At 41.9% G+C, this 25,413-nt stretch overlaps 1 protein-coding gene and 1 long non-coding RNA gene across 5 annotated transcripts; one reads left to right on the top strand and one right to left on the bottom strand.

Annotated features, from left to right (window-relative positions):
- On the top strand, positions 1-25,169 carry LOC105466734 (protein FAM218A). Its single transcript, XR_011620850.1, has 3 exons — positions 1-815; positions 12,995-13,067; positions 25,107-25,169. It is a non-coding gene; the product is annotated as a protein FAM218A (long non-coding RNA).
- Positions 12,315-21,908, bottom strand: LOC105466730 (tripartite motif-containing protein 60-like). Of its 4 annotated transcripts, none has more exons than XM_071092861.1 (4): positions 21,582-21,908; positions 20,735-20,869; positions 17,841-17,929; positions 12,315-14,380 (listed from the first exon to the last, which is right to left on the bottom strand). In XM_071092861.1, exon 4 carries the CDS (start codon positions 14,041-14,043, stop codon positions 12,631-12,633), a length of 1,413 nt encoding a protein of 470 aa, XP_070948962.1. In that variant the 5' UTR covers positions 14,044-14,380; positions 17,841-17,929; positions 20,735-20,869; positions 21,582-21,908; the 3' UTR covers positions 12,315-12,630. The 4 variants fall into 4 exon arrangements, with proteins under 4 accessions (XP_070948962.1, XP_070948963.1, XP_011714148.2 ...); XM_071092862.1 differs by having other exon boundaries at positions 20,751-20,869; XM_011715846.2 differs by lacking the exon at positions 17,841-17,929 and having other exon boundaries at positions 20,735-20,872.
- Positions 25,170-25,413: the final 244 nt, after the last annotated feature.

Raw genomic sequence — 25,413 nt, 5'->3', positions numbered from 1 at the left:
CTGGCACAGGTAGGGGTGGGTGGCAGAAGAGCAAACCCAACAGCTGAGGTTCCTTGAGAATGCAAACTTCTCACCGAACACACAGCTCTCTGCAGGCCTCGGCGCCCCAAGCACTGCAGCGTTTGGCCCAGGAGGCTGCGCGAGTCCGTAGCGGAAGTGGGGGCGGCAGAACAGTGATTGGCCGCGGCCGGCACCTTCTCTGGGCTTCGACTTCCAGGTGAGACCGCAGAGGTGGAGCTCGACTTTGGAGACCGGGGGCAGCGCCAGGTACCACAGTGGATGGAAGGATGCGTAGTGCGGCGTGGCAGCTGCCCTCTTCTCCCCGGACCCAGCGCCTGGAGAGGCAGCCCTGCAGGGTGGGCTGGGCGAACTAAACTGCGTTCCTGGTGCAGGGCTTCGGGTCTCCCTAACATACCTTAAACGTTGAACAGCCGCCGCCTTGGCAGTGTCTCTTTGCTCAGAGATCCTGAGACGACCACACTCGTCCAACAGCAGTCGCTCCACCAAGCCTGGGGAAAGCGAATCGTTTTCTCCGCGTGCCCTGTCAGCCGCTCATGCTGCCCAGAGAGGAATTTTAGTGGCAACATTCCGGCTGTCACGGCACTGAAATTGCCAGGCCACTCCAAGTCAGAAGGACCACCAGGAAAAGTCAGGAAGAGAATCACCATCAGGTTCCAGCCTCTTTTTGTGACGAGGACTAGATGGTTTGTTTGGTCTGCAGTGGGCTGTCTTCCCGCTGGACTCGCCTCTCCTGTAGAGCAGGCTGCCTCAAGGAAGAAGCTCACAGGGGACATCTGACCTCTGAAACAGCAAGTGTAAAATACTTTAAATAAGCAAAAACTAAACCAATAGTTATGTTAACTAAAAATACATGGATGCTACCGAAGATAGTGGAATATTAGAGGAAGAGAGTAAACTCTGATTTTGAGCGCTTTATGCTTTATTCGGAAAATGAATAAGATGCAGTTCTGAAAACCTGAAAATATAAATAGGATATGATACACTAGATGAAAACAAAACTTTCAGACCATGTTTTCTTACTTAAAGCTCTAATAAGTGAGATAGCAAACTATTCACTCAGATAATTAGTAACTGATACACGGGTATGTATCAATAACAGGTATTAAGATAAAAATTCTATGAGCTTTTCCATTTTAACAAGGGATGATGATTCTAGACTTCTGCCACAACATTATGGTCGACAAAACATTCTTTTTTTTTTTTTTTTTTTTTTTTTTTTTTTTTTTTTTTTTTGAGACGGAGTCTCGCTCTGTCGCCCAGGCTGGAGTGCAGTGGCGCGATCTCGGCTCACTGCAAGCTCCGCCTCCCGGGTTCACGCCATTCTCCTGCCTCAGCCTCCCGAGTAGCTGGGACTACGGGCGCCCACAACCGCGCCCGGCTAATTTTTTGTATTTTTAGTAGAGACGGGGTTTCACCGTGGTCTCGATCTCCTGACCTTGTGATCCGCCCGCCTCGGCCTCCCAAAGTGCTGGGATTACAGGCGTGAGCCACCGGACAAAACATTCTTAATTCATTTTACATAGATCTGACTCTAGATTCTGAAACAAAGTCATAATCTTTTATCTCTGAAGATAGAATACAGTGAGATTTGGAAAGACACCACAAAAACTCATGGTCCAAAAAAGATTAAGGCTGGTATTACTAGGAGGAAGACAGAGGACAAAATCAAACTGGACAGATACAATAGAGTTGTTTGTTTGTTAGAATTGTCTTCCCAAGAGATGGAAAAAGACACCGTCACAATAGGATTCATGCTTTAGTATTCAGCTACAGAAATGTAATAACTTAGCCAAAGTAATTACAGTATGTAGAGTGGCAATCGTTCTATTAAAAGTAAAACCCAGTAATACTAGGATTTTTCTGGACAATGAAGGAGATTAGGTTTAATCTTATAACTTGCATGCCAGGTCTCGTATCTTTTCTTCAAGTCATATTTTTATGAAACTATTTAGGCTGTGTTTCACACTGAGTATGATTTCTAACCTCTTATAATCTGTACAGTAATAGATTATGAAGGATGAATTACTTGAAAGCTACTTTGTGTCTTATTTAGAAGAGGAGCTCTTCAATTCTGAATTCTGTCTGCCACTTATAAGCAGAAGGAAGTTTTTTTCTTTCATTATTTTAGCAACTATCAGTATTAGAAATGGCTACTCTTCAGAGATGTAATAGGAATAAATTGTAAAGTACTTTTGATGTTCTAAGATGAAAGATGGTATTACACAGTCAATAATTCAATGCTTTCCACTTTATGAATTTTGTCAAAATTATATAGAGAGCTGTTAGTTCAGTCCAACAACAAAACAGGCTTATATAAAAACAAAAACCTCCTGGGTCATGCCATCCTACACCAAATCCCTGTTAAACAGAGGCATGATTTATTCCAGTGACCTTGCTATTTCTCCATAACTGCAATATGTCTAATGTTAGACATTTTAAATTAATATTCTATTAGGTAAACTGAGAATTTAGGTCTCTCGCACCACCCAGGCACATACTCTTATCTTTCTCCACAAACATCCAACTATGGTAATATAATTGGATATTCATACAACTATATAATTGTTCACAGCTGAGCCTCTTAGGTACTATAATTATAATTTATTTGATACACAATTTTTTTCTTTTTTTTTTTTGAGACGGAACCTGGCTCTGTTGCCCAGGCTGGAGTGCAGTGGCGCAATCTCGGCTCACTGCAAGCTCCGCCTCCCGGGTTCACACCATTCTCTGGCCTCAGCCTCCCGAGTAGCTGGGACTACAGGTGCCTGCCACTATGCCCAGCTAATTTTTTGTATTTTTAGTAGAGATGGGGTTTCACTGTGTTAGCCAGGGTGGTCTCGATCTCCTGACCTCGTGATACACCCGCCTTGGCCTCCCAAAATTCTGGGATTACAGGTGTGAGCCACCGCCCCTGGCCCACAAATTTTGTTTTACTGTGATTAAAATTGCCTGATTTCTTGCTGCATTTTCTGTTTTTCTCTTTCAGCCCCATAGCTGCTAATCTCTAAAGTTCCTCTCAATAAAAGTAATCTCGACATGTAATTTGTTGATTTTATTCATTTTCTTTGTAGCGCTCAATCTCCGGAAGCTCTCTATCATCTTAGCATGAACTGAAATTTGAACATGATGCACAGCTATCCTGTGAGGCCTTTCATGTTTCCATTACCCTAAGAATTATCTTTTATCTTCTGTCTTATGTCCAGAGGTTTTAAGTCTATTGTTGTCTGAGTCCCTTGTTTCCCTTCTCAGTTTTCTTCCCTTCTTTTGGTGAGCGTATCACCAGGTAGTTCCCTGAGAAAGGGGACTTGGAAGATGTGCCAGTCATTTCCCTGTGTGCTGTGAGATGTGGGAATGTGTGCTAGGCCCAGCATCACATCTGGAAGAGGGTCAAGAACATTTGTGAAGGCCACACATGCCTGAAACCAGAATTCAGAGTGACTGACCATGACTCATACTCAATCAGAACATCAGAGAACACGAGCTTCCCCAACTCCCAAAACCACACTAACAGGAGTTGAGTAAAAATAACAGTAGAATCCAGTTTAAGAAATGAAAAAGACATATCACTAGGGGAGTGTGAAGCCTTGAATGCACTAAGGGTAACCATAGAAATAACAAACTTCAAACTCTGCCTAACCTCTGGCTTGATTAATACAAACACACCCTCACTACAGGCCTAGCAGAAGGGAAATAAGTTCATCTCTGCTATTGGTTGAATTGTGTTTTCCCAAAAAAGTATGTTGAAGTGCTAACTCCAGTACTTCAGATGTGACCTTATTTGGAAATTAGGTCTTTAGAAGGTAATTGGTCAAAATGAGGTTCATTAGGGTGGGCCTTAATCTAGTATCACTGCTGTCCTTATAAAAAGATGACATTTTGACACAAAGCTATGCATAGAGGAAGATTATATGAGGAAATACGAGGGAATGCCATTGGCGTGATGCATCTACCAGCCAAGGAATGCCAAACATTGGCAGCAACACAATAGAACCTGGAGGCATGGAAGCAATTCTGTATCACAGCCCTCAGTACAAATCAATCCTGCCAACACCCATAATTTAGACCCAGTCTCCAGAACTGTGAGACAATAAATTTCCTGTTATGGGCTGGGCGCGATGGCTCACACCCCGTAATCCCATCACTTTTTGAGGCCGAGGTGGGTGGATCACGAGGTCAGAAGTTCAAGACCAGCCTTGCCAAGATGACGAAACTCCATCTCTACTAAAAATCCAAAAACAAAAAAAAATTACCCAGGTGCAGCAGCAGGCTCCTGTAATCCCAGCTACTTGGGAGGCTGAGGCAGGAGATTCGCTTGAACCCGAGGGTTGGAGGTTGCAGTGAGCCGAGACGGCACCACTGCACTCCAATCTGGGTGACAGAGTAAGACTCTGTCTCAAAAAAAAAAAGAAAAGAAAATTTCCTGTTACATAAACCACCCAGTTTGTGATACCTTATTAGGGTATTCCCTATAAAACTAATATAATCTACAAGTATAAAAATATTTACCAACTGGGTGTGGTGGCTCACGACCGTAATCCCAGCACTTTGGGAGGCCGGAGGCAGGCGGATCACCTGAGGTCAGGAATTCAAGACCAGCCTGACCCACATGGAGAATCCCCATCTCTACTGAATATACAAAAATTGGCCGGGCGTGGTGACACATACCTATAATCCCAGCTATTCAGGAGGCTGTGGCAGGAAAATCACTTGAAACCAGGAAGCAGAGGTCGTAGTGAGCCAAGATGGTGCTACTGCACTGAAACCCGGGTGGCAGAGTGAGACTCTGGCTAAAAAAAAAAATGTATACATATATTTACCTCAGTATATATTTGCCTATACATGTCTGGTTTTTACAAAAGAAAAAAAAAAAAAAAGGCATACAAAAAGACAATGTAAGAGGACAATAAACCATACTCTGACAAAACAAAACATTCAGAACCAGACTAAGCTATGACACAAAGTAAGAACTCTCAGGCAAAAAAAGAAAAAGAAAAATAACGATAATTTACATATTAAAGGCTTTGGCAGAAAATAAAGACAACATGCAGGATCAGATAGATAATTTTATCAGAGAGTTAGAAACTATAAAATCAAATGGAAATGCTAGCAATGAAAACCACAGAAAAGAGATGAAGATGCTTTCAATGGGCTCATCAGTACCCTCAACACACTGAGGGAAATAATCAGTGAACTTGAAGATAAACAAATTACCCAAACTGAAATATAAAGTGAAAAGAATACAAAAGAGAACCTAAGCACTGTGGGACAGTATCAAATGGTGTCGTTTGTGGATACTTGGCATCTCAGAAAGAAGAAATCTCATCACTAGGAAATGATGGCAAAAATAAATAAAAATTTAAAAACAAAAAAAAGCAGAAAAATATTTGGGGAAAAAAAAAAAAAAAGGCCAAGAATTTAGTTACAGACATCAAAACTCCAGAACCAAGAAGCCCAGAGAACAAGCAGCATAATGAATATCAAAAAACACCAAACAAACCCAAAACAAGAAAAATGATAGCAAATCCCCAAACATATCAAATTGAAACTGCTGAAAATTAAAATCAAAAACAGTTTTCAAGGCAGCCCAAGTAAAAAACTACATTACTGCCATGCATACATTAACTATGGGAATATGTTCTGAGAAGTACGTCATAGGACGATTTCATCATTCTGTGAACGTCATAGAGTATGTTACACAAACCTAGATTGCAGGTGTGTAGCTTATTATGCCTGTAAGCTACACGGTACAGCCTAATGCTCCAAGCCTATAAACCTGTACAGCAAGTTACTGTACTGAATACTATAGACAATTATAATACAATGGCAAATATTTGTGTATCTAAGCATAGAAAAAGTTCGGTAAAAATAGTTTTCTAATCTTATAGGACCACTGTCGTGTATGCGGTCAGTGGCTGAACCACTGTTTTGCAGTGCATGACTACTGACGAAGGAGGATAAGAATTACAACAGACCTCTCATCAGAAAATGTGAAATCCAGGAGATGATATTACTTCTGTAAATTAAAAAACCCTGCCAACTCACAATTCTGTAATCAATTAGCATGTTTATCAAAATTTCTAAGTCGAAATACTTAGAAAAAGTAAAATGGAGAGAATTCATTGCCATCAAGTGGACACTACAAGAAATGTTAATAAAAGTACTTCGGACCAAAGGTATATTATACATGTCAGAAGCTTGTGTTTACACAAAGAAATAAAGTGCATAAAAATAAAATAAAGGTAATTGCTCTAAAAGATAACTAGCAGTTTAAAACAATAATATATGGCGTTTTTCCAGCATATGTAAAAGTATTGTATGAATACAGGACCACAAAGGATCAGTGAGAATTGGGAATATACTATTACAAGGTTCTTATACTGAAAGGGAAACAGTATAATTCATTTAAAGGAGGCCCCAAATTATTTTAAAATGTATACTATAAACCCTGGGAGAACCACTGAAAATGTTCTTAAAAGATGTATAAAATAAGTTAATAGAAGAGATTAAAATGTAATCCTAAAACATGCTTGATTAAACCGAGAGAAGCCAGGCATGGTGGAGTGCACCTGTAGTCCAGCTATTCAGGAGACTGAGGCAGGAAGATCTCTTGAGAGTAGGAGTTTGGGGCTGCTGTGGGCTATGATTGTGCCTATGAATAGGCTATTGAATGCCAGCCTGGGCAATATAGTCAGAGCCTGTTTTAATCCTAGCACTTTTTTTTTTTTTTTTTTTTTTGAGACAGAGTCTCGCTCTGTCGCCCAGGCTGGAGTGCAGTGGCCAGATCTCAGCTCACCGCAAGCTCCGCCTCCCGGGTTTACACCATTCTCCTGCCTCAGCCTCCCGAGTAGCTGGGACTACAGGTGTCCGCCACCTCGCCCAGCTAGTTTTTTGTATTTTTTAGTAGAGACGGGGTTTCACCGTGTTAGCCAGGATGATCTCCATCTCCTGACCTCGTGATCCGCCCGTCTCGGCCTCCCAAAGTGCTGGGATTACAGGCTTGAGCCACCGCGCCCGGCCAGTCCTAGCACTTTTGAAGTCCAAGTTGGGTGGATCACTTGGGGCCGGGAGTTTGAGACAAACCTGGGCAACATTGGTGAGCTCTTGTCTCCAGTAAAAACTAAAAACAGAGAACTCAAAATAAGCATTATTTTCAAGTTCCTGTGGGACACTCACCAAGATAAACCACATCATGGGCTATGGAACATGCCTTCACACATTTAAAGAATAGAAATCACACAAATGACAGGGCATGGTGGCTCATGCCTGTAATCCCAACACTTTGGGGGGCCAAGGCAGGCAGATCACCCGAGGTCAGGAGTTCGAGACCAGCTTGGCCAACATGGAGAAACTTCGTATCTACTAAAAATACAAAAATTAGCTAGGCGTGGTGGTGTGCACCTGTAATCCCAGCTAATCGGGAGGCTGAGACAGGAGAATCGCTTGAACCCAGTAGGCGACATTGTGCCATTGCACTCCAGCATGGGCAACAAGAGTGAAACTCTGTCTCAGGAAAAAAAAAAAAAAAAAAAGAAATCACACAAACTATATTATCAGACTGTACAAAATTATAATAGATAGTACAGAAAAATCTCTGGAAAATCCACAAAAAAGTTAAAACTAGTACACTTCTAAATACCCCTTGGGTCAAAGAGTCTCAGGGAAATTAAATAAATATTTTGAGCAAAATAAAAATAAAAATACAATATGTCAATGTTTGTGTAACACAGCTAAAGCAGTATTTAGAGTGAAATTTATAGCATTAAATTTATAACATATATTAGAAAAAAATCTAAAATCAGTAACTTAACCCTTTACCTTAAGAAACTAGAGAAAAATGGCCGGGCACACTGGCTCATGCCTGTAATCTCAGCACTTTGGGAGGCTGAGGCAGGCGGATCACGAGGTCAGGAGATCGAGACCATCCTGGCTAACACGATGAAATCCTGTCTCTACTAAAAATACAAAAAATTGCTGGGTGTGGTGGCAGGCACCTGTAGTCGCAGCTACTCAGGAGGCTGAGATAGGAGAATGGCATGAACCCAGGAGGCAGAACTTGCAATGAGCCAAGATCGCACCACTGCACTCCAGCCTGGGCAACAGAGTGAGACTCCATCTCAAAAAAAAAAAAAAAAAGAAAGAAAGAAACTAGAGGAAAAAAAGGAGATGGAGAGCTTTTAAATGTAAAGCATACAGAAGGACAAAAATAAAAATTGAAACAACTCAGTAAAACTGAAAATTGGAAACGAGAGAAAAATCAACAAAATCAAAGCTGATTCTTTGAAAAGATAAAGATAGAGGCAATATATTGATAACTGCCACAAACTGCCCAACCTAGTATAGGATTTCAAATGCATGCTCTTTCCAGTATCTCAGTGCCTTAGTTTCAGCAATGAGTAAGGGATTGAACAATTAAGAAGCCTGATTATGTAGGGGAAATGGGGTAAGAATATTATAGTGATGATTTCTTGGTACACAAGGTTGGTGGTAGAATATTAAGTAACCAGAGACTGGCAAGGGGAGTGCAGAGTAGGGATGCTGGAAATACATCATTCTACATTCTTCATTTACAAAACTCTTTTCACTTACAGAAATGATTCTGTCTTTAAACTATGACTGTTTTCTTGTCCACGGAAGCCACTGAGTTTATAGATCTTTGACTATTTCAGTTGACCCATGTATCTCTAATAACACTTATTTCACCAATGTCATCCTATTTTTGATGTCTACTAATTATTGTAATTCAACCAGGATACGTGTAATTTGCTCTGAATCGGTGTAAAATAACTGGTTGGTTGCAGTGGCTCACACCTGGAATCCCAGCACATTGGGAAGCTGAGGTGGGTGGATCACTTGAGATCAGGAGTTTGAGGCCAGCCTGGCCAACCTGGTGAAAGCCCGTCTCTACTAAAATTACAAAAATTGACCGGGCGCGGTGGCGCAAGTCTGTAACTCCAACTATTCCAGAGGCTAAGGCGTGAGAGTTGCTTGAACCCAGGAGAGGGGGGCTGCAGTGAGCTGAGACTGCACCACTGCACTCCAGCCTGGACAACAGAGCGAGCCTCCATCTCAAAAAAGCAAAAACAAAAAACTTAAACTGAAGCGTTACAATAGCACCTGGAGCTTAAATTTATCCATTATAAGGCCAGCTGATCTTGGGTGTGAGTTCATGACCAAATCTACGTAATGTATTGATTAAATCTCATGCTTATAGAATTCTGCCTATGCTAATGTGTCATTTTTTGTATTTTTTTTTAAATTTTTTGAGATGATACCCAGGCTGGAGTGCAGTGGCGCGATTTCGGCTCACTGCACCTTCTGCCTCCCGGGTTCAAGTGATTCTTCTGCCTCAGCCTACCGAGTAGCTGGGACTACAGGTGCATGCCACCAAGCCCGGCTAATTTTTTGAATTTTTAGTAGAGACGGGGTTTCACTGTGTTAGCCAGGATAGTCTCGAACTCCTGACCTGATCTGCCTGCCTCGGCCTCCCAAAGTGTTGGGATTACAGGCATGAGCCACCGCACCTGGCCTTAATGTATTTCATAATACATTGTAAATATCACAACATTATATTTCCCAATTTAAAAGGTTAAAAATACATAAGAGTGAATTGTTTTAAAACTATAATTCTAGGCCCTGATAAACTTCTGGTTAAATATCAGGATAGACTAAAGACATTTTCAGATACAAAGGTCTCAAAAACTTTATTTCTCATGCACCTTATTAGAAAACTACTTAAGGATGTGCTCCAATTAAACAAGAAACCAACTTCCAAATGGAAAAACATAGACAGGTAAAACAATCCAAGAGATGCCAAGAATATCTCCAAGATACCTGAGCAGCTGGCTTAGTGAACAAAGGTGCCTGTGTTGCAGATGAGAGGGCTCCTTGGGAGCATTCTGCAAGATGAAAATGGTGTAAAGCCACATGCCTTTAAATGAATTCAGAAAACTAGACAACTGCAGCAGACAGTTTGGGAATGAATGAATAAGAAGAACATGAAATACAAAGCATATTGAAGATTAGATAAGTATTAACTACAGGAAACAGTTATAGAAAAATTAAAAAGGAAATCACTTGACAATACATGGCTCAGAAATGAATGGTATTGAAATAGTCAAAATAAATGTGAGAAAATATTCTAAAACAAAAATGAGAAATTCTATTAGAAGAGGGCCACAAGGTGAAGCCTGTTCCAAATTCTTGTTTTCCAAAGTGGGACATCATATTTTAACACTTCAAACTGAAAAATCCAGAGGTATTACTGGAACGTGATTTAGTGACTATAAAAGCAAATACCAAAAGAGCTGGGGAGTTCAAAGTGGCTGCCTCTGAAAAACTAGCAAAAGTGGTTACAGAGCAATATTTGTAATTCAAATAAATTTTGTGAACAATAATTCAAACATTAAACTTAGATTTTTAAAAATTGTGCTTTTGGGCTGGGTGCAGTGGCTCATGTCTGTAATTCCAGCACTTTGGGAGGCCAGAATGGGTGGATCACCTGAGGTCAGGAGATCCAGACCAGCCTGGCCAACATGATGAAACCCCATCTCTACTAAAAATACAAAAATCAGCCGGGCATGGTGGCGGGCACCCGCAATCCCAGCTACTTGGGGTGGAGAGGGGGCGGTGCTGAGGCTCCAGAACTGCTTGAACCCAGGAGGCAGAGGTTGCAGTGAGACGAGATCATTCATGCCACTGCACTACAATGTGGGTGACAGAGTGAGGCTCTATCAAAAAAAAATCTATATAACACAGGAAGAGATACAGATGTCTTTACCTGCCCATGACACGACTATCTCTACGGAAAATCCAATGGAATCTAAACAAGAGCTACTAAAAATGAGTTTAGCAAGCTATAGGAAATAAGATTAATATTCAAAAATTAGTTTTCTATATACTAGTAATGAACAATTAGAATTGAAATAATCAACATAAAAAATTAATACTTAAGGACAAATCTGACAAAAGATGTTAAATACACATACACTAAAAACTAAATTCCAGACAATTACATAAAAATGCATGGAGTAGATTCACTGTCTGTTATGTCTACTAGCTGATATGTCAGTTTTCTCCATATTAATCTAAAAAGATAAAACATAATCCCATCAAAAGCTCTAGTCTTTTTTGTTGACACAAGTTTTTCCAAATGTCATCCATCTGTGATCTATTGAAAGATGTTAATGCCTGAATTAACAGAATAAACCTAAGGAGGAAAACATGCAACTAAGTTAAGATGGATTCTGAGACTAGTGATCAGTTCCCAAAGTGAAGGACTGTAGCTGCACAGCACTAGAGGGTACTCTGTCCAGTGGGAACAGATTATCTACTGGTTGTGTGTGTGGCAGAGGAAGACGTAAGAGTGCCATCTTATTTTCTATAGGACTAAGGCAATACTGACAAAGACACACAAAATAAAAAATAAAGTAAGTTACTTAGAAATACGGAGGTAGGGCCGGGCGTGGTGACTCACACCTGTATTCCCAGCACTTTGAGAGGCCGAGGCGGGTGGATCACAAGGTCAGATCGAGACCATCCTGGCTAACATGGTGAAACCCCGTCTCTACTAAAAATACAAAAAAGTTAGCCAGGCATGGTGCCAGGCACCTGTAGTCCTAGCTACTCAGGAAGCTGAGGCAGGAGAATGGCGTGAACCCGGGAGGTGGAGCTCGCAATGAGCTCGCACTTCGGCCCGGCGAGAGAGTGAGTGAGACTGTCTCAAAAAAAAAAAAAAAAAAAAAAACGGAGGTAGACAAATGCAAGGTGAAAGTGGCACTGGACATGGTGGTTCATGCCTGTAATCCCAGTGCTTTGAGAGGCTAAGGCAGGAGAATTGCTTGAGGTCAACACCACCCTGGGCAAAACAGAAAAATAAAAACTTTAATTAAACAAAAAAAAGGTTCAAAGTAGCTACCTGGCTCAGCGCAGTGGCTCACACCTGTAATCCCAGCACTTTGGGAGGGCGAGGCAGGTGAATCACTGGAGGTCAGGAGTTCGACACTAGCCTGACCAACATGGTGAAACCCCGTCTCTATTAAAAATACAAAAATTAGCTGGGTGTGGTGGTACAAACCTATAATCCCAGCTACTTGGGAGGCTGAGGCAGGAGAATTGCTTGACCCTGGGAGACGAAGGCTGCAGTGAGCAGAGATCCCAGCCATTGCACTGGGGAACGAAAAAAGGAGAGGGGAGGGGAGAAGAGGAAAAAGAAAAGAAGAAAAAGAGGCTATATTTAAATAGCAGGTAGTCCAAGAGTAATGATGAATGCCTTGAATAAAGACTTAATCTTTCTTAAAAGTATATAATACAGAAAAAAATTATTGGGCTTTATTGGCAATTACAAAAGTAATATATTTTCTTACATAATACATTTATTCAGTAATAGATTTTTCAAGTATTTTACTGTAGACTTTCTAAACTACCTTGTCATTGACCTCATAATTTATCACAAAGTAGGTCCCATAATCACATTTTTTGGAAGTTGCTGAAACTGAGATAAAAAATGTTGTTTTTTTGTGGGAAAAACTGGACAAAATACAGAATGGCCAAAACTAGATTCACTGGCTCAGTTATGTCCAATAGGTGAAAGAAAATGAGTCTTCTACTAGTTCATTCAGAATCTGTTACGGTAGAAATTTTAAGAGGTCCTGAGTCAGTTCCAGTATAAAAATAAGGCCAAAGTGCTCCTGTAAAATCATCATTAAAAGTATAGAGAAGAGATCTATCATTCAAATTATAAAAGGAAACCTCATTCATTTCATAGTCTAAGAAAATGCCAATCTTACTAGGTGTTACTTTGGGCAGCAGAATAATTTCCTTATGGCCCAATACAATATAATTATTCTGACTAGATCGCCAAATTCCCCATAGTCCATCCTGTACTAAAATTGGTTGACTCTTCCTCCTTCTGGGAAGAGAGTCATTACAGACACCAAGAATCCATTCAGGCTTGTCTTTCACTTCTACTTCCCAGTACTGCCTGCCACAGCTATATCCCTTAGAACCCAGGACAGCTGGGAGGAGATAAAATCTTCTTGGGTTACGAGGTAAGTTTTGTGTTGTATTTCCATACCGCACAGTTTTTCTATCTTCTGAGACTATAAGTTTACGATGTGCTGTTTCAGGATCTAGAATTACATCTACTTGAAATCGCTTGATGATTTTGTTTAGGCCAGAATATTGTGGAGGCAGATGGTAACCATATTCTTTTAATTTGAATGAAAAAGGTTCAGGGAATTTTAAATTTTTATATCTGTGATAGATATCCTTAACATTAGCCAGTAATTCCAGTTCTGACTTCACATGTATGCTCTCTATCTCCTTTAGGAGATATTTTAATGAGGAGGTATAATCTGAAAATTTTGTTAGGCTTTCATTTAGTTGTGCTAAAATATCCATCTCTTCATCTTGTAATTGTCTAAGAACAGTCTCTTGCTGATTTTGCAGAAATAACCTAAGTTGCTCAAATTCAGACTTGACTTCTTCTGCCCTATGTTTTACCTGTTTCTTCAGTTCCAGTGATTTTCTGGTTTGCATAGTTATGACTTTTTCAATTAGTTCCACTCTCTCCTTCCACGGTGCATTATATTCCTCCAGTTTCTTCCTATGATACGAGGCAGCCTTCTTTATGGGCCAAACACAGTGATGCTGGTGATCAGTGGAGAAACTGCACCTTGGACATAAAAGCTCTAGGTCTTTCTGACAGAAGAAAGTCAAAAGCTGATTATGCTTCTTACACACATGCTTCTCTTCCTGCCTCTTCCTCTTGCTTCTTATCTGGAGTTGCTTAGCAAGTTCAGTCAAACTACCCAGCTGGGGATTGCTTACAAATTTCCTTTCTGGACAGCAAAAGTGGCAAAAGGGGCAGGGGAAACTATCATCTAGATCCTTCCAGGACATAATGATGCAGGAGAGACAGAAGTTATGCCCGCAGCTGATGGTCACTGGGTCTTTCAAGTAGTCCAGACAGATGGGACAGCTAGCCTCTGCTCGGAGGTCAGCCAGGGCCGCCACAAATTCCATTGAGCCTTGAACAAAGATAGTAGGTAAGATAATTCTTTTATTTTAGCAAGGTGTAGCTCTCTAGAGCTCACGACCCAGTACGCAGTGGATATCCTCCCCAGACCTTGAAATCTGGCCAGCTTTCAGTTTTACTGACTTGGCATGTTAATGGCAGCTTCTAGAAACTTGTTAAGCCCTCAGCTCCTTAGCTTCAGAGTCTACTGCCACGAACACTTCACAGCTTGCAGCCAATTGCACATTAGAACTTAATAGCTGTGCTGCTGCTCTTCCCACTGAATGAAATAAAGTCAAGTTTTCTTCAAGAAAGCAGACTCACATCCAAGACAGGGAATCCTTCCTATGAGTGAGAAAAGACACCACGTTTAAAATCTGATTCCATAATCACAAATGTATTAAACATTCACACAAGAATCATCAATGAATGCTAAAATCACTGGGTAGAAGTTCTTGGAAAAACAAGATATTAATACTGCAGAGATTCACCCCATACATTACTTATTTTTTTTAAAAAACTAAAAAATATGGGACAAACTTATGGGCTTCCTGATAGGATGCTATGGCAAGTATACAACATTGCCTGTATAATATTCTTTCCAAAAATATTGACCTTCAAGCTAACCATGAGAAAATTAATTCAGATTGTGGAGCATTCTTATAAGACAACTGGTATGCATTCTTCAAAAATATCAATGTCAGGAAAAACAAGCATAAAAAAAGGTTTCTAGATTTAAGGAGAGGAAACAAACATGAGAAATACAATGTGTGGCCGGGCGCGGTGGCTCAAGCCTGTAATCCCAGCACTTTGGGAGGCCGAGACGGGCAGATCACAAGGTCAGGAGATCGAGACCATCCTGGCTAACATGGTGAAACCCCGTCTCTACTAAAAATACAAAAAACTAGCCGGGCAAGGTGGCGGGCGCCTGTAGTCCCAGCTACTCCGGAGGCTGAGGCAGGAGAATGGCGTGAACCCGGGAGGCGGAGCTTGCATTGAGCTGAGACCCCGCCACTGCACTCCAGCCTGGGCGACAGAGCGAGACTCCGTCTCAAAAAAAAAAAAAAAAAAAAAAGAGAAATACAATGTGTGACCTCTGATTCCATCTGAGATCTTAAAATAAAAACAAAACAAAATAAAACAAAAAAATGCTGGCAACAGGCTGGGTATGGTGGCTCACTCCTGTAATCCCAGCACTTTGGGGGGCCAAGGCGCTCGGCTCCTTTAAGGCCAGGAGTTCAAAAGCATCGTGAAACCCCATCTCTACCAAAAACACAAAAAATTAGCTGGGCATGGTGGCATGTGCCTGTAATCCCAGCTGCTTGGGAGGCTGAGGCAGGAGAACCACTGGAACCTGGGAGGCAGACATGGCAGGGAGCTGAGACTGCAGCATGGCACTCCAGCCTCGGTGACAGAGCGAAACTCTATCTCCCAAAAAAAAAAAAAAAAAACAGTTGGGAACGAATAAATGTGAGATTCTTAGTATGGACTGTATATCACATACTGTCGTACCAGTGTTAAATTGAGCACAATAAAATTATCACAGTAAGAAGTAAAATGCCCTTGTTGTTAGGAGATATATATATTGACGCACAGCAGGAAGCCATCTGGAAGCCTGAAGCTTTCCGAAGGTTTCCGAAGGTTCCCGAAGGTTCAACAATTTAAAAAAATGTATAGCCAAGTGCGGTGGCTCACGCCTGTAATCCCAGCACTTTGGGAGGCCAAGGCAGGCAGATTACCTGAGGTCAGGTGTTCTAGACCAGGCTGAACAACATGGAGAAATCCTGTCTCTACTTAAAATACAGAATTAGCTGGGTATGGTGGCACATGCCTGTAATCCCAGCTACTCAGGAGGCTGAGGCAGGAGAATCGCTTGAACCTGAGAGGAGGAGGTTGTGGTGAGCTGAGATCGCACCATCGCACTCCAGCCTGGGCGACAGTGAAACTCTGTCTCAAAAGAAAAAAAGAAGTGTGTATATATATATTATATATATATATATATGTATATGTATAAATAGAGAAAATATGAATGTAGCAAACAGTTAACAATGGGGGTGAATCCAGGGAAAAGGTATAAGGATGCACACCCTTTCAATCTTTCTGTAAGTTTGACACTTCAAAACAAGAGTGAGGCAGAACAACTTCCTGGCTTGCTTTCAAGACACCCACAGGTACCCGATTTTAAGCAAGTCAAATTCCTCCATCAAAGCTTGCAAGCCACCTAACCATCAATACAGTATTTTTTCCCCTTCACCCTCTTTCCCTAGACACTTCTCAACTCTTCTTCTTCTTCTCACTTTCCTCATAACCCAATGACAGTGAGAGTAATAGCATATGCATGGTTTTGACATGTGAAATTGGCTCTGTCTTGGTGACCTAGCAAGTTATTTTACTATACAGACATTCTTTTTAGACTAGCAGAATAGGAAAAAATGCAGTAGCCCTAGAAAGTCACCATGTATCAATTATTCCCAAACAAAGTTTTAACTCAGTATCCTAGGGCTGCACAAGCAAAAGCTATCACAACATGTTACAGGAGGCAGTATTTAACAATGTAAGCACTAACATTATTGAGAGGACACCAGATTTGAATCCTGGCTCAGTTATTTACTGTGTATCTTTAGAAAATCAATGTGTCTTTTTTTGAATTGCATTTCTTTGACCTGTAAAATGGGAAGTATAACAACCTCTTTTTGTTATAAGAATATCATGTAAATGGTAGTTAATTCTTGAGCAAAGGAGCTTTCTGTCAGATGTATGAGAATCTGGATCCAAGCAAGAGCCATGTATTGCATTTGCTTATTAGTTCTTTTAAATCTTTTTCAATCTAGAATAATGCACCCTAAATCCACCTTTGTCCTAGACTACCCCAAATTCAAGATTTGCCTATTGCTTTTTTTTTTTTCTTTTTTTGGTGGAGCCTGTGGCCCAGGCTGGAGTGCAGTGGCACGATCTTGGTTCACTGCAGCCTCCACCTCCAGGGTTCAAGTGATTCTCCTGCCTCAGCCTCCTGAGTAGCTGGGACTACAGGCATGTGCCACCACACCCGGCTAATTTTTGTAACTTTAGTGGAGACAGGGTTTTGCCATGTTGTCCAGGCTGGTCTTGAACTCTGGACCCTGTGGTCGGCCCACCTCGGCCTCCCAAAGTGCTGGGATTACAGGCATGAGCTACCGCGCCCAACATGCCTATTGCTTCTTGATATCATTTAACTTGTCCCTCAGGCCTTCACTTTTCAAACGAATTAAATTTTGTTTCCCCTCATAACAATCTGTTTATAACTCCCCACAAGTCAGGACAGTTTTTCACCCTTAGCTCACCATTCAGAACCCTTCATATTTCATTATCTTCATCTGGCTACAGTCCCCCCAAAGTACTTAACGAAAACAAACAAACAAACATAGGTATCATGCTTTCCCGCTTCTGCAAAAACCACTTTCTGCTTAGATTACCCTACCCTCACTTCTTTCCTAGGACTAAGTTTTGGTCCTTCTAGAGACTCAGTCCAAGAGACATGTCCTCAAGGATAATTATATGTCAGGTACTATGCTAAGCATCTTCCATATAGTCACAGGTTCAATTAAACGATCAGAACAACTCCATAAGTTAGGAGCTATTATCCTCAATTAGAGCTGTAAAAGCCTAGAGCTGTAAAAGTGCAGTCTATGAGAATTTGAACATGCTTATCCAACATTACGCTAATTGGCATAACCACTGGCATGATACTCAATCACTAAGTTGTAGTGCTCCTTCTTTACGCTCTCACAGCATCCTATGCATCCCTCTATATATCAACTCAACTTACATTTTTCCTATTTGATATGTTCAGTAGCTCATATTTAATAATGCATCCCAAATATTTTAACAGGGAAAAATGGGCTTGCTGATCCAACACTACAATAGAGAAAACACATAAAATGCAAACTGAGAGCTAACAATACCTAATAGAATTGGGTTTTCATCCAATTCAAACAGTTAGCTGCACGTACTTGGTCAAGTTAATTTCTCTGAGTTTCACTTTTCAGAAAGTAGGAAATAATACTATTTCAGGTTTTAAGCATAAATGAATAAATTATGTAAGACACCTGTCATAGTCCTTGGCATTTAACACATGTACAATAAAAAGTATTATAGGACTATCTCAGAAAATCTCTCAAGAGGTCATACAAATTTAGCTGAATCCACAAACTTATATTATAGCGTATTATAGTTTATGTATTATATGTAATACATATATAGAGATACCTATATTTACTTACATATAAAGCACATCGGGCCAGGCGTGGTGGCTCACACCTGTAATCCCAGCACTTTGGGAGGCCAAGGCAGCGTATCACTTGAGGTCAGAAGTTCGAGAACCAGCCTGGCCAACGTGGTAAAACCTCATCTCTCCTGAAAATCTAAAACTTAGCTGGCAGTGGTGCACATGCCCATAATTCCACCTACTTGGAAGACTGAGGCAGAAGAATTGCTTGAACCCAGGAGGCAGAGGTTGCAGTGAGCAGAGATTGTGCCACTGCACTCCAGCCTGGGCAACAGAGCAAGGCTCCGTCTCTAAAAAGCAGCACACTGACATTTCACCTAAAAGCTGTCATGTCTTGTAAGGTTGCTAGTCCTGAAATGATTAGTAATGGCAGTAACTTCCAAAGGCTCACTGTAGTAGTGGTATGCTTCAGAAAATTTTCCTATACTAATTTTGGAGTAAGACAAAAGTTTTAGAATTTTAAAATACATTCTTTATTTTAAATAGCCCTCCATATCAGGAAGTTCAGCATCCACTAACACAATTAACTTCAGATAGAACCGAAAATACATTATTCCTGGGATGCAGAACCTGCATCCACTGGTCTTGAGCATTCATGGATTTCAGTATCTTCAGGGTGCCCTGGAACCAATGCCCTGTGTATATCCAGGGATGAGAGTAACTTGTGAAAAATTCTAACACAACACTACAGAAAACATAGAATAATGGCCGGGAGTGGTGGCTTCAGGACTGTATTCCCAGAACTTTGGGAGGCCAAGCTGGGTGGATCGCTTGAGCCCAAGAGTTCAAGACCAGCCTGAGCAACATGGCAAAATCCCATCTTGGCCGGGCGCGGTGGCTCAAGCCTGTAATCCCAGCACTTTGGGAGGCCGAGACGGGCGGATCACGAGGTCAGGAGATCGAGACCATCCTGGCTGACGAGGTGAAACCCCGTCTCTACTAAAAAATACAAAAAAACTAGCCGGGCGAGGTGGCGGGCGCCTGTAGTCCCAGCTACTCGGGAGGCTGAGGCAGGAGAATGGCGTGAACCCGGGAGGCGGAGCTTGCAGTGAGCCAAGATCATGCCACTGCACTCCAGCCTGGGCGGCAGAGCGAGACTCTGTCTCAAAAAAAAAAAAAAAAAAAAAAAAAAAAAAAAAAAAAAAAAAAAAAAAAATCCCATCTCTACAAAAGGAAAAGAAAGAATAGGAAAAGAAAAAGAATACTGTCTCTTACAAACCACTCTTCCCACCTGCCCACACTAAATGTGGCTATGGTAATTCCCAATACTTGCTTAATACTTTCAAATGGGTATTGTAGAGCAGAACAAGAAAGTTAGAAAGTACATGGGAATGGAGTGACGGTGCACAGGGTGCTCAGAGATTGGAAATATTGAGCCTGAAGAAGTTTTAAGAATCTTGCCCAGCTGGGTGTGGTGGCTCACACTTGTAATCCCAGCACTTTGGGAGGCCAAGGCGGGTGGATCACCTGAGGTCAGGTGTTCAAGTCCAGCCTGGACAACATGGTGAAACCCTGTCTCTACTAAAAATACAAAAATTAGCCGGGCATGGTGGCGCGCCTGTAGTCCCAGCTACTGGAGAGGCTGAGGCAGGAGAATGGCTCCAATCCCGGGGCAGAGGTTGCAGTGCGCTGAGATGGTGCCATTGCACTCCAGCCTGGGTGACAAGAGCAAAACTCCATCTTAAAAAAAAAAAAAAAAAAAAAAAAAAAAAAGCCGGGCGCGGTTGCTCACGCCTGTAATCCCAGCACTTTGGGAGGCTGAGGTGGGCGGATCACAAGGTCAGGAGATCGAGACCATCGTGGCTAACACGGTGAAACCCCGTCTCTACTAAAAAAAATACAAAAAATCAGCCGGGCGTGGTGGTGGGCGCCTGTAGTCCCAGCTACTCAGGAGGCTGAGGCAGGAGAATGGCGCGAACCTGGGAGGCGGAGCTTGCAGTGAGCCGAGATAGCGCCACTGTACTCCAGCCTGGGTGACACAGCAAGACTCCGTCAAAAAAAAAAAAAAAAAAAAAATCTTGCCCAATGTCACATAGTAAACTGCAAGACATCATTGGAAAAAATGGTAAAATCAGAAGAAAAAATATACTTTTAAGAAAACATGCACAAAAAAGGACTCTAGCACAGTGCAAAGGACACAAGAGGTACGCACTCCAAGTATCATTGTGCCCTCCTTTCCCCAAGCATACACACAAATCAGTCTTCTCTACTATTTAAAATCAGGACATTAAGTGAACACAACAGCTCTGCAGGCATGGTCACCACCCTAGTATAAACCACTTCTGTCTCTCTCCTAGATACACAATGGTGCCTCCAATTTCTTAAGTCTGTAGCTAAATTGACCTTTTCAAATACAAACATAATCCTTTCATATTCCAACTGAAAACATTCCACCGGTCTTTTATTACTTTATGGAAGCAGTTCTCATACCTTACCTTGCATTATAATCACCTGGAGGTCTTGGTAAGAGATTGCCTGGGCCACATCTCCAGTTTCTGATCCAGTAGGGCTGGTTTTTTCCTAAGTTCCCAGATGATGACGCTGGCCTGCGGACTGTACTTTGTGAACCTCTGCTTTAAGGAAAACAAAGCATAAAGATCCAATAAGATCTAGTCCAAGTTTTTTGCCTAGCTCCCCATCATGTCATATATCACAGTTATAATGTGATTTTACAGCTACTCTGCAATTCTTTACCTAACTGTAAAAACCCCTCATTAGGCAGCAAGCTTCTTGGTGGGAATGTGTCTCTAGCTTGTTTGAGGAATAAATAAAACCTGTGGTAAGATTCCAAGCTCTCAGTTTCAACCATCATCATACTGGCTGATTGTTAACATGCCTGCACCTAAAGCGCCTCATCTACAAAGTTGAAATGATATTTCGTACCTGTAAGACCCTTGTGAGGATTAAAGGATGTTTACATAGTTCGAGGGTGCAGGCGATGTAGGCTGGTGGGTTCTCAGTTGGCAGCTACCACTTCGCTCCCTTAACTCCCCAAACCCCACTTCCAAACACGTACATTAACTCTTTGAAGAAACATGGCCACTTCATAAACCCTAATTCAGATCATAACATTTAAAGCTTAACTGACGCAGGCCCACCACCCCCATTCTAACTCTACAATCTTGAATTTTTCACAAGAGCTACGCCAGAGACTAAGGAGATCCAGTCGTGGGCAGGCAGCGACCCGGAGGTTTAGGCAGAGCGACTGTTCAGGAAGCCCCTGCCCAGTTAAGCCTCCTGGCGAGGCCCTTCTGGGCCTTTCCTGTAGCCTTCCCAGCTCACCTGGAGCAGACGGATCAGTAACCCTGGCCAGAGGATGGTCAGGACCCACCAGGCCCACGCGAAGAAGGCCTCAAGACAACCAACCCCGCCAAGTGCGCGACTTCCTGCCTGGGGCTCCGCCTGCGCGGTGGTTGGCGGTTCCCCCGGAAGTGGGCTGGAAGGGCCTGCGCATGCTCTGTGATCCTGGGGGCAGGGATCCTGTGAGAATTGAGAACTGGGTGTACCGTCTTCTGTGATCAGGGACCTGTTGACCCCGACTGGCATTTAATTCCCTTGGCTGTTTTTTCGGATTCTTGTCATTTTTTATTTATATGAGTAAACTTGAGGGTCCAAGTAAGTCTGCAAGTTGGTTTTAAAAGCTTCACCGAGGCCGGGCGCGGTGGCTCAAGCCTGTAATCCCAGCACTTTGGGAGGCCGAGGCGGGTGGATCACGAGGTCAGGAGATCGAGACTATCCTGGCTAACATGGTGAAACCCCGTCTCTACTAAAAAATACAAAAAACTAGCCGGGCGTGGTGGCGGGCGCCTGTAGTCTCAGCTACTTGGGAGGCTGAGGCGGGAGAATGGCGTGAACCCGGGAGGTGGAGCTTGCAGTGAGCCGAGATCACGCCACTGCACTCCAGCCTGGGAGACACAGCGAGACTCCGTCTCAAAAAAATAAATAAATAAATAAAATAAAAATAAAAATAAAAGCTTCACTAGCACAGCGTCCCCTCCCAGATGGTAAGGGAGTGGAGAGCTTTGCAGGGTCAACTGCTTCCCATAGCCTGGGGTCGCAGGGTGGAGTCGTTGAGAACTGGCTACCTTTGAAAGAGAGAGAAACAAACACCCTTTTGGATTAGTTTTTATCTCAGTGGGTGAGTGAGTGGATCTCTCCCACCCTATGGGATTGTGCCCCATCCTATGAACTCAGGTTCACCTGAGGAAGTGACATTTTAGGCGGAATTTGAGGGATGAGGAAGCATTCGTTGGATCAATTGCACGGTCAAAGTCTTCAAGACTGGAAGAAGAGCTAATGTGGAGCCTCTCAACTTTAAAGAATTTAGTACAGACCGGGCATAGTGGCTCACTTTCAGAGGCAGAGGTGGGAGGATCGCTTGAGGACAGAAGTTCAGGACATAGCCAGGCCCTGCCTCTACAGAATATTTTAGAAATGATTTTTTTTTTTTTTTTAAATAAGAGACGGACTCTCTCTCTTTCGCCCAGGCTGGAGTGCAGTGGCGCGATCTCGGCTCTCTGCAACCCATGGGAAATTTGGGAACATTAATGAGCTGATGCACAGAGCGAACTTACACATTGCCCCGGTGAAGCAATGGGTAGTGTGTGTGTCTCAGCTGTCAGGGGTCACCTGGACCCCGTGTGAGTCCTCACCTCCAGAAGGGGTCTCCACATACCCTACAGTATTTTTGGCTTTATTAGTTGGTTGTAGGAGGTAACAGCAGGCCATGTTGTCATTCAGTGCAGTAATACTTTCTGTAGGGGGAGCAGGATCAGGAGGGATTTTCAGGGAGCAAGGCCACTCACTGGCCTAGCCTGAGCTACTCACCTGCCCATGGAACTGTGATTTCGTGGGGTCCAGGTCCTCCCTACTTAAGAGTCATGACAGAATGGAAGTGTCGAGTGGTGGGGAAGTGAGCTGGCTGGCCGCCCCTGCTTCTCTGCACCAGACAGGCCTCCTCCAGGGTCCTTTCCACCCACTTGCCTCAACCTTCTCACCTCACCACAGGGACTTTTCCCAGCCTCACAGACTGGGTTCAGGGACTCTCTCTGGCAGGATTTCCCCTCCTATCTACTTTTTTGTTTTAGTATTGACTAATCAATAGTCATTTTCAATGACCACTAGTTAGTAATGTACTTCTTACTTGTAGAGTGGTTTACGATTTTCTTAGTTTCTATAAGAGAAGTGTTAAAGTGAACTTAATATGGCCTGAGAAAGACTTCATACATCCACATTTGAGTCCTTGTGGATGATCTGCAACATAGCTTAATAAGTAGAGAGGATTGAAAACGCAACTTAGGAGTATGCACCTGTAACAATAGCTGAGTCTTGGCGAATCCCAGCAGCCACACTTCAACCACTTATACACTGCTGAGCATTCAAACTGTGTTCCAAATAAGGCAAATGCCAAGTGGTAACCAAGCCAGTTGTTTCTGTACTTCCGATTTCTGTACATCACTTTGTTTTTTTGTCTACAAATCTTCTTCTACCATGTGGCTGTGCTGGAGTCTCATTGAATCTGCTGTGATTCTGGGGGCTGCTGACCAATTCAAGAATCATTCATTGCTCATTTATACTCCTTTAAATTTAATTTGGCTGAAGTTTTTCTTTTAACAGAAGTAACATAACTCAGTGTTAGAAGTGCGAGATTTGAGTCCATTGCCCATGTTCAAATCCAGCTCCACCATTTTCTAACTGTGGGCCTTTGGGCATAAAATAAAAGAGAGTAAATTAATATTCTGGTGTGTAGTCATTTTTCAGTTCCCATTATTTTTAATGTATTTGATGTCACATTGCCTGGGAGGTTATTTGGGTATATCTATTTCTGTACTATACTTTTCCAATGATATATAAACAAAGCTTTTGTGATCTTTTCATTTGTTTTTATTTTTGTTTACTGACACAAGCTTAGGGGAAACAACTCGTGTGTTTATAACTCAAATAGTTATGCTTAACTAAATGTGACTTGTACAAACTGAATCATAAATGTTAAGAAAAGTTAAAATATTACAAGTAAACCAAAAATATTTGTAATTTTTCAGCATTTGGTCAAGGCTTTTAAAACAATATTAGCTCTGAAAAGTAAAAAAGGTCTAAACTTGTAATTTTTAAGAACTGTTTCTTTTCTCTTTTTCCTTCCTTTTTTCTGTAGCTACATCTAAGATAAACTTCAAATGTAACAGAAAACCAAGGTTTTTTTGGTTAAGACTCTTCACTGATGGGATTGGGAATAATTGCTGTTCTCTATACTGGAACTTTTGGAGTTCTGTTCTTAGAGTGTCTCGGCTTCTTCTTTAAATTATGTAGACTTTTGTTTAATTAAAAGTAATCATTCCACTTATTAGAAAAGAAGGAGAAGAAAGAGCAAATGAGGAAGAAAGGACTACCAATCCCCCAAAGTGGTTTCCCAATAACTCTGTGGGATTGAATGTTATTTTGCTCATCTGAAATGAGCAAATGAAACCAAAATTGCAAAATGGCAACTTAGACAGTGAAAAATATCTGACCTAAACAACTCCATCTTGCTTCTAACCTTCAAGCTGTCCTTATTTATTTCTGGGCATAAACTGAACTAACTTTGGGAGGAACTTTATCATTTGTAGATTAAAACAAACACAATAGCAGCCCTTTTCCAAAACAAACCTCCTTCTTGCCTTTGGACTAGACTGCCTGTGTAAAACTAATAAATTATTAGTTTTCTAATCACAAGATTAGAAATTATGGTTTAGGACTCAGGCAGCTGCAGGCTACAAGATTCTGACCCTCCCTTAATTGTTTCTAAGATCAGTGCTTGCGATTATTTTGCAGATGCTGCACTTGATGGATCAGCTGGCATCACTCAGATCAACAGACTGACTCATCTGATCTTGTGTCCCCCACCCAGAAACTGACTCAGTGCAAGAAGACAGCTTTAACTCCCTATGATTTCATATCTGACCTGATCAATCAGCACTCCTGGCTCACTGGCTTTCCCTAATCTTTAAAACTCTGATCCCTGAGAGTTGCCCTTTAAAAGTCTGCCCTTTAAAACTCTGATCCCTGAGTGCTCTGGGAGACCTATTTAAGAAATAATAAAACTCTGGTCTCCTGCACAGCCAGCTCTGTGTGAATTATT

The sequence above is a fragment of the Macaca nemestrina genome, chromosome 3, assembly GCF_043159975.1.
Source record: "Macaca nemestrina isolate mMacNem1 chromosome 3, mMacNem.hap1, whole genome shotgun sequence".
NCBI classification, from domain to species: domain Eukaryota; kingdom Metazoa; phylum Chordata; class Mammalia; order Primates; family Cercopithecidae; genus Macaca; species Macaca nemestrina.
Note: the sequence above shows the minus strand (reverse complement) of the source record. Positions and strands in the feature narration are given on the sequence as shown.

Coding starts and splice junctions, on each gene's coding strand:
- LOC105466730 (XM_011715846.2), bottom strand. CDS start 14,043: ATGGAATTTGTGGCGGCCCTGGCTGACCTCCGAGCAGAGGCTAGCTGT.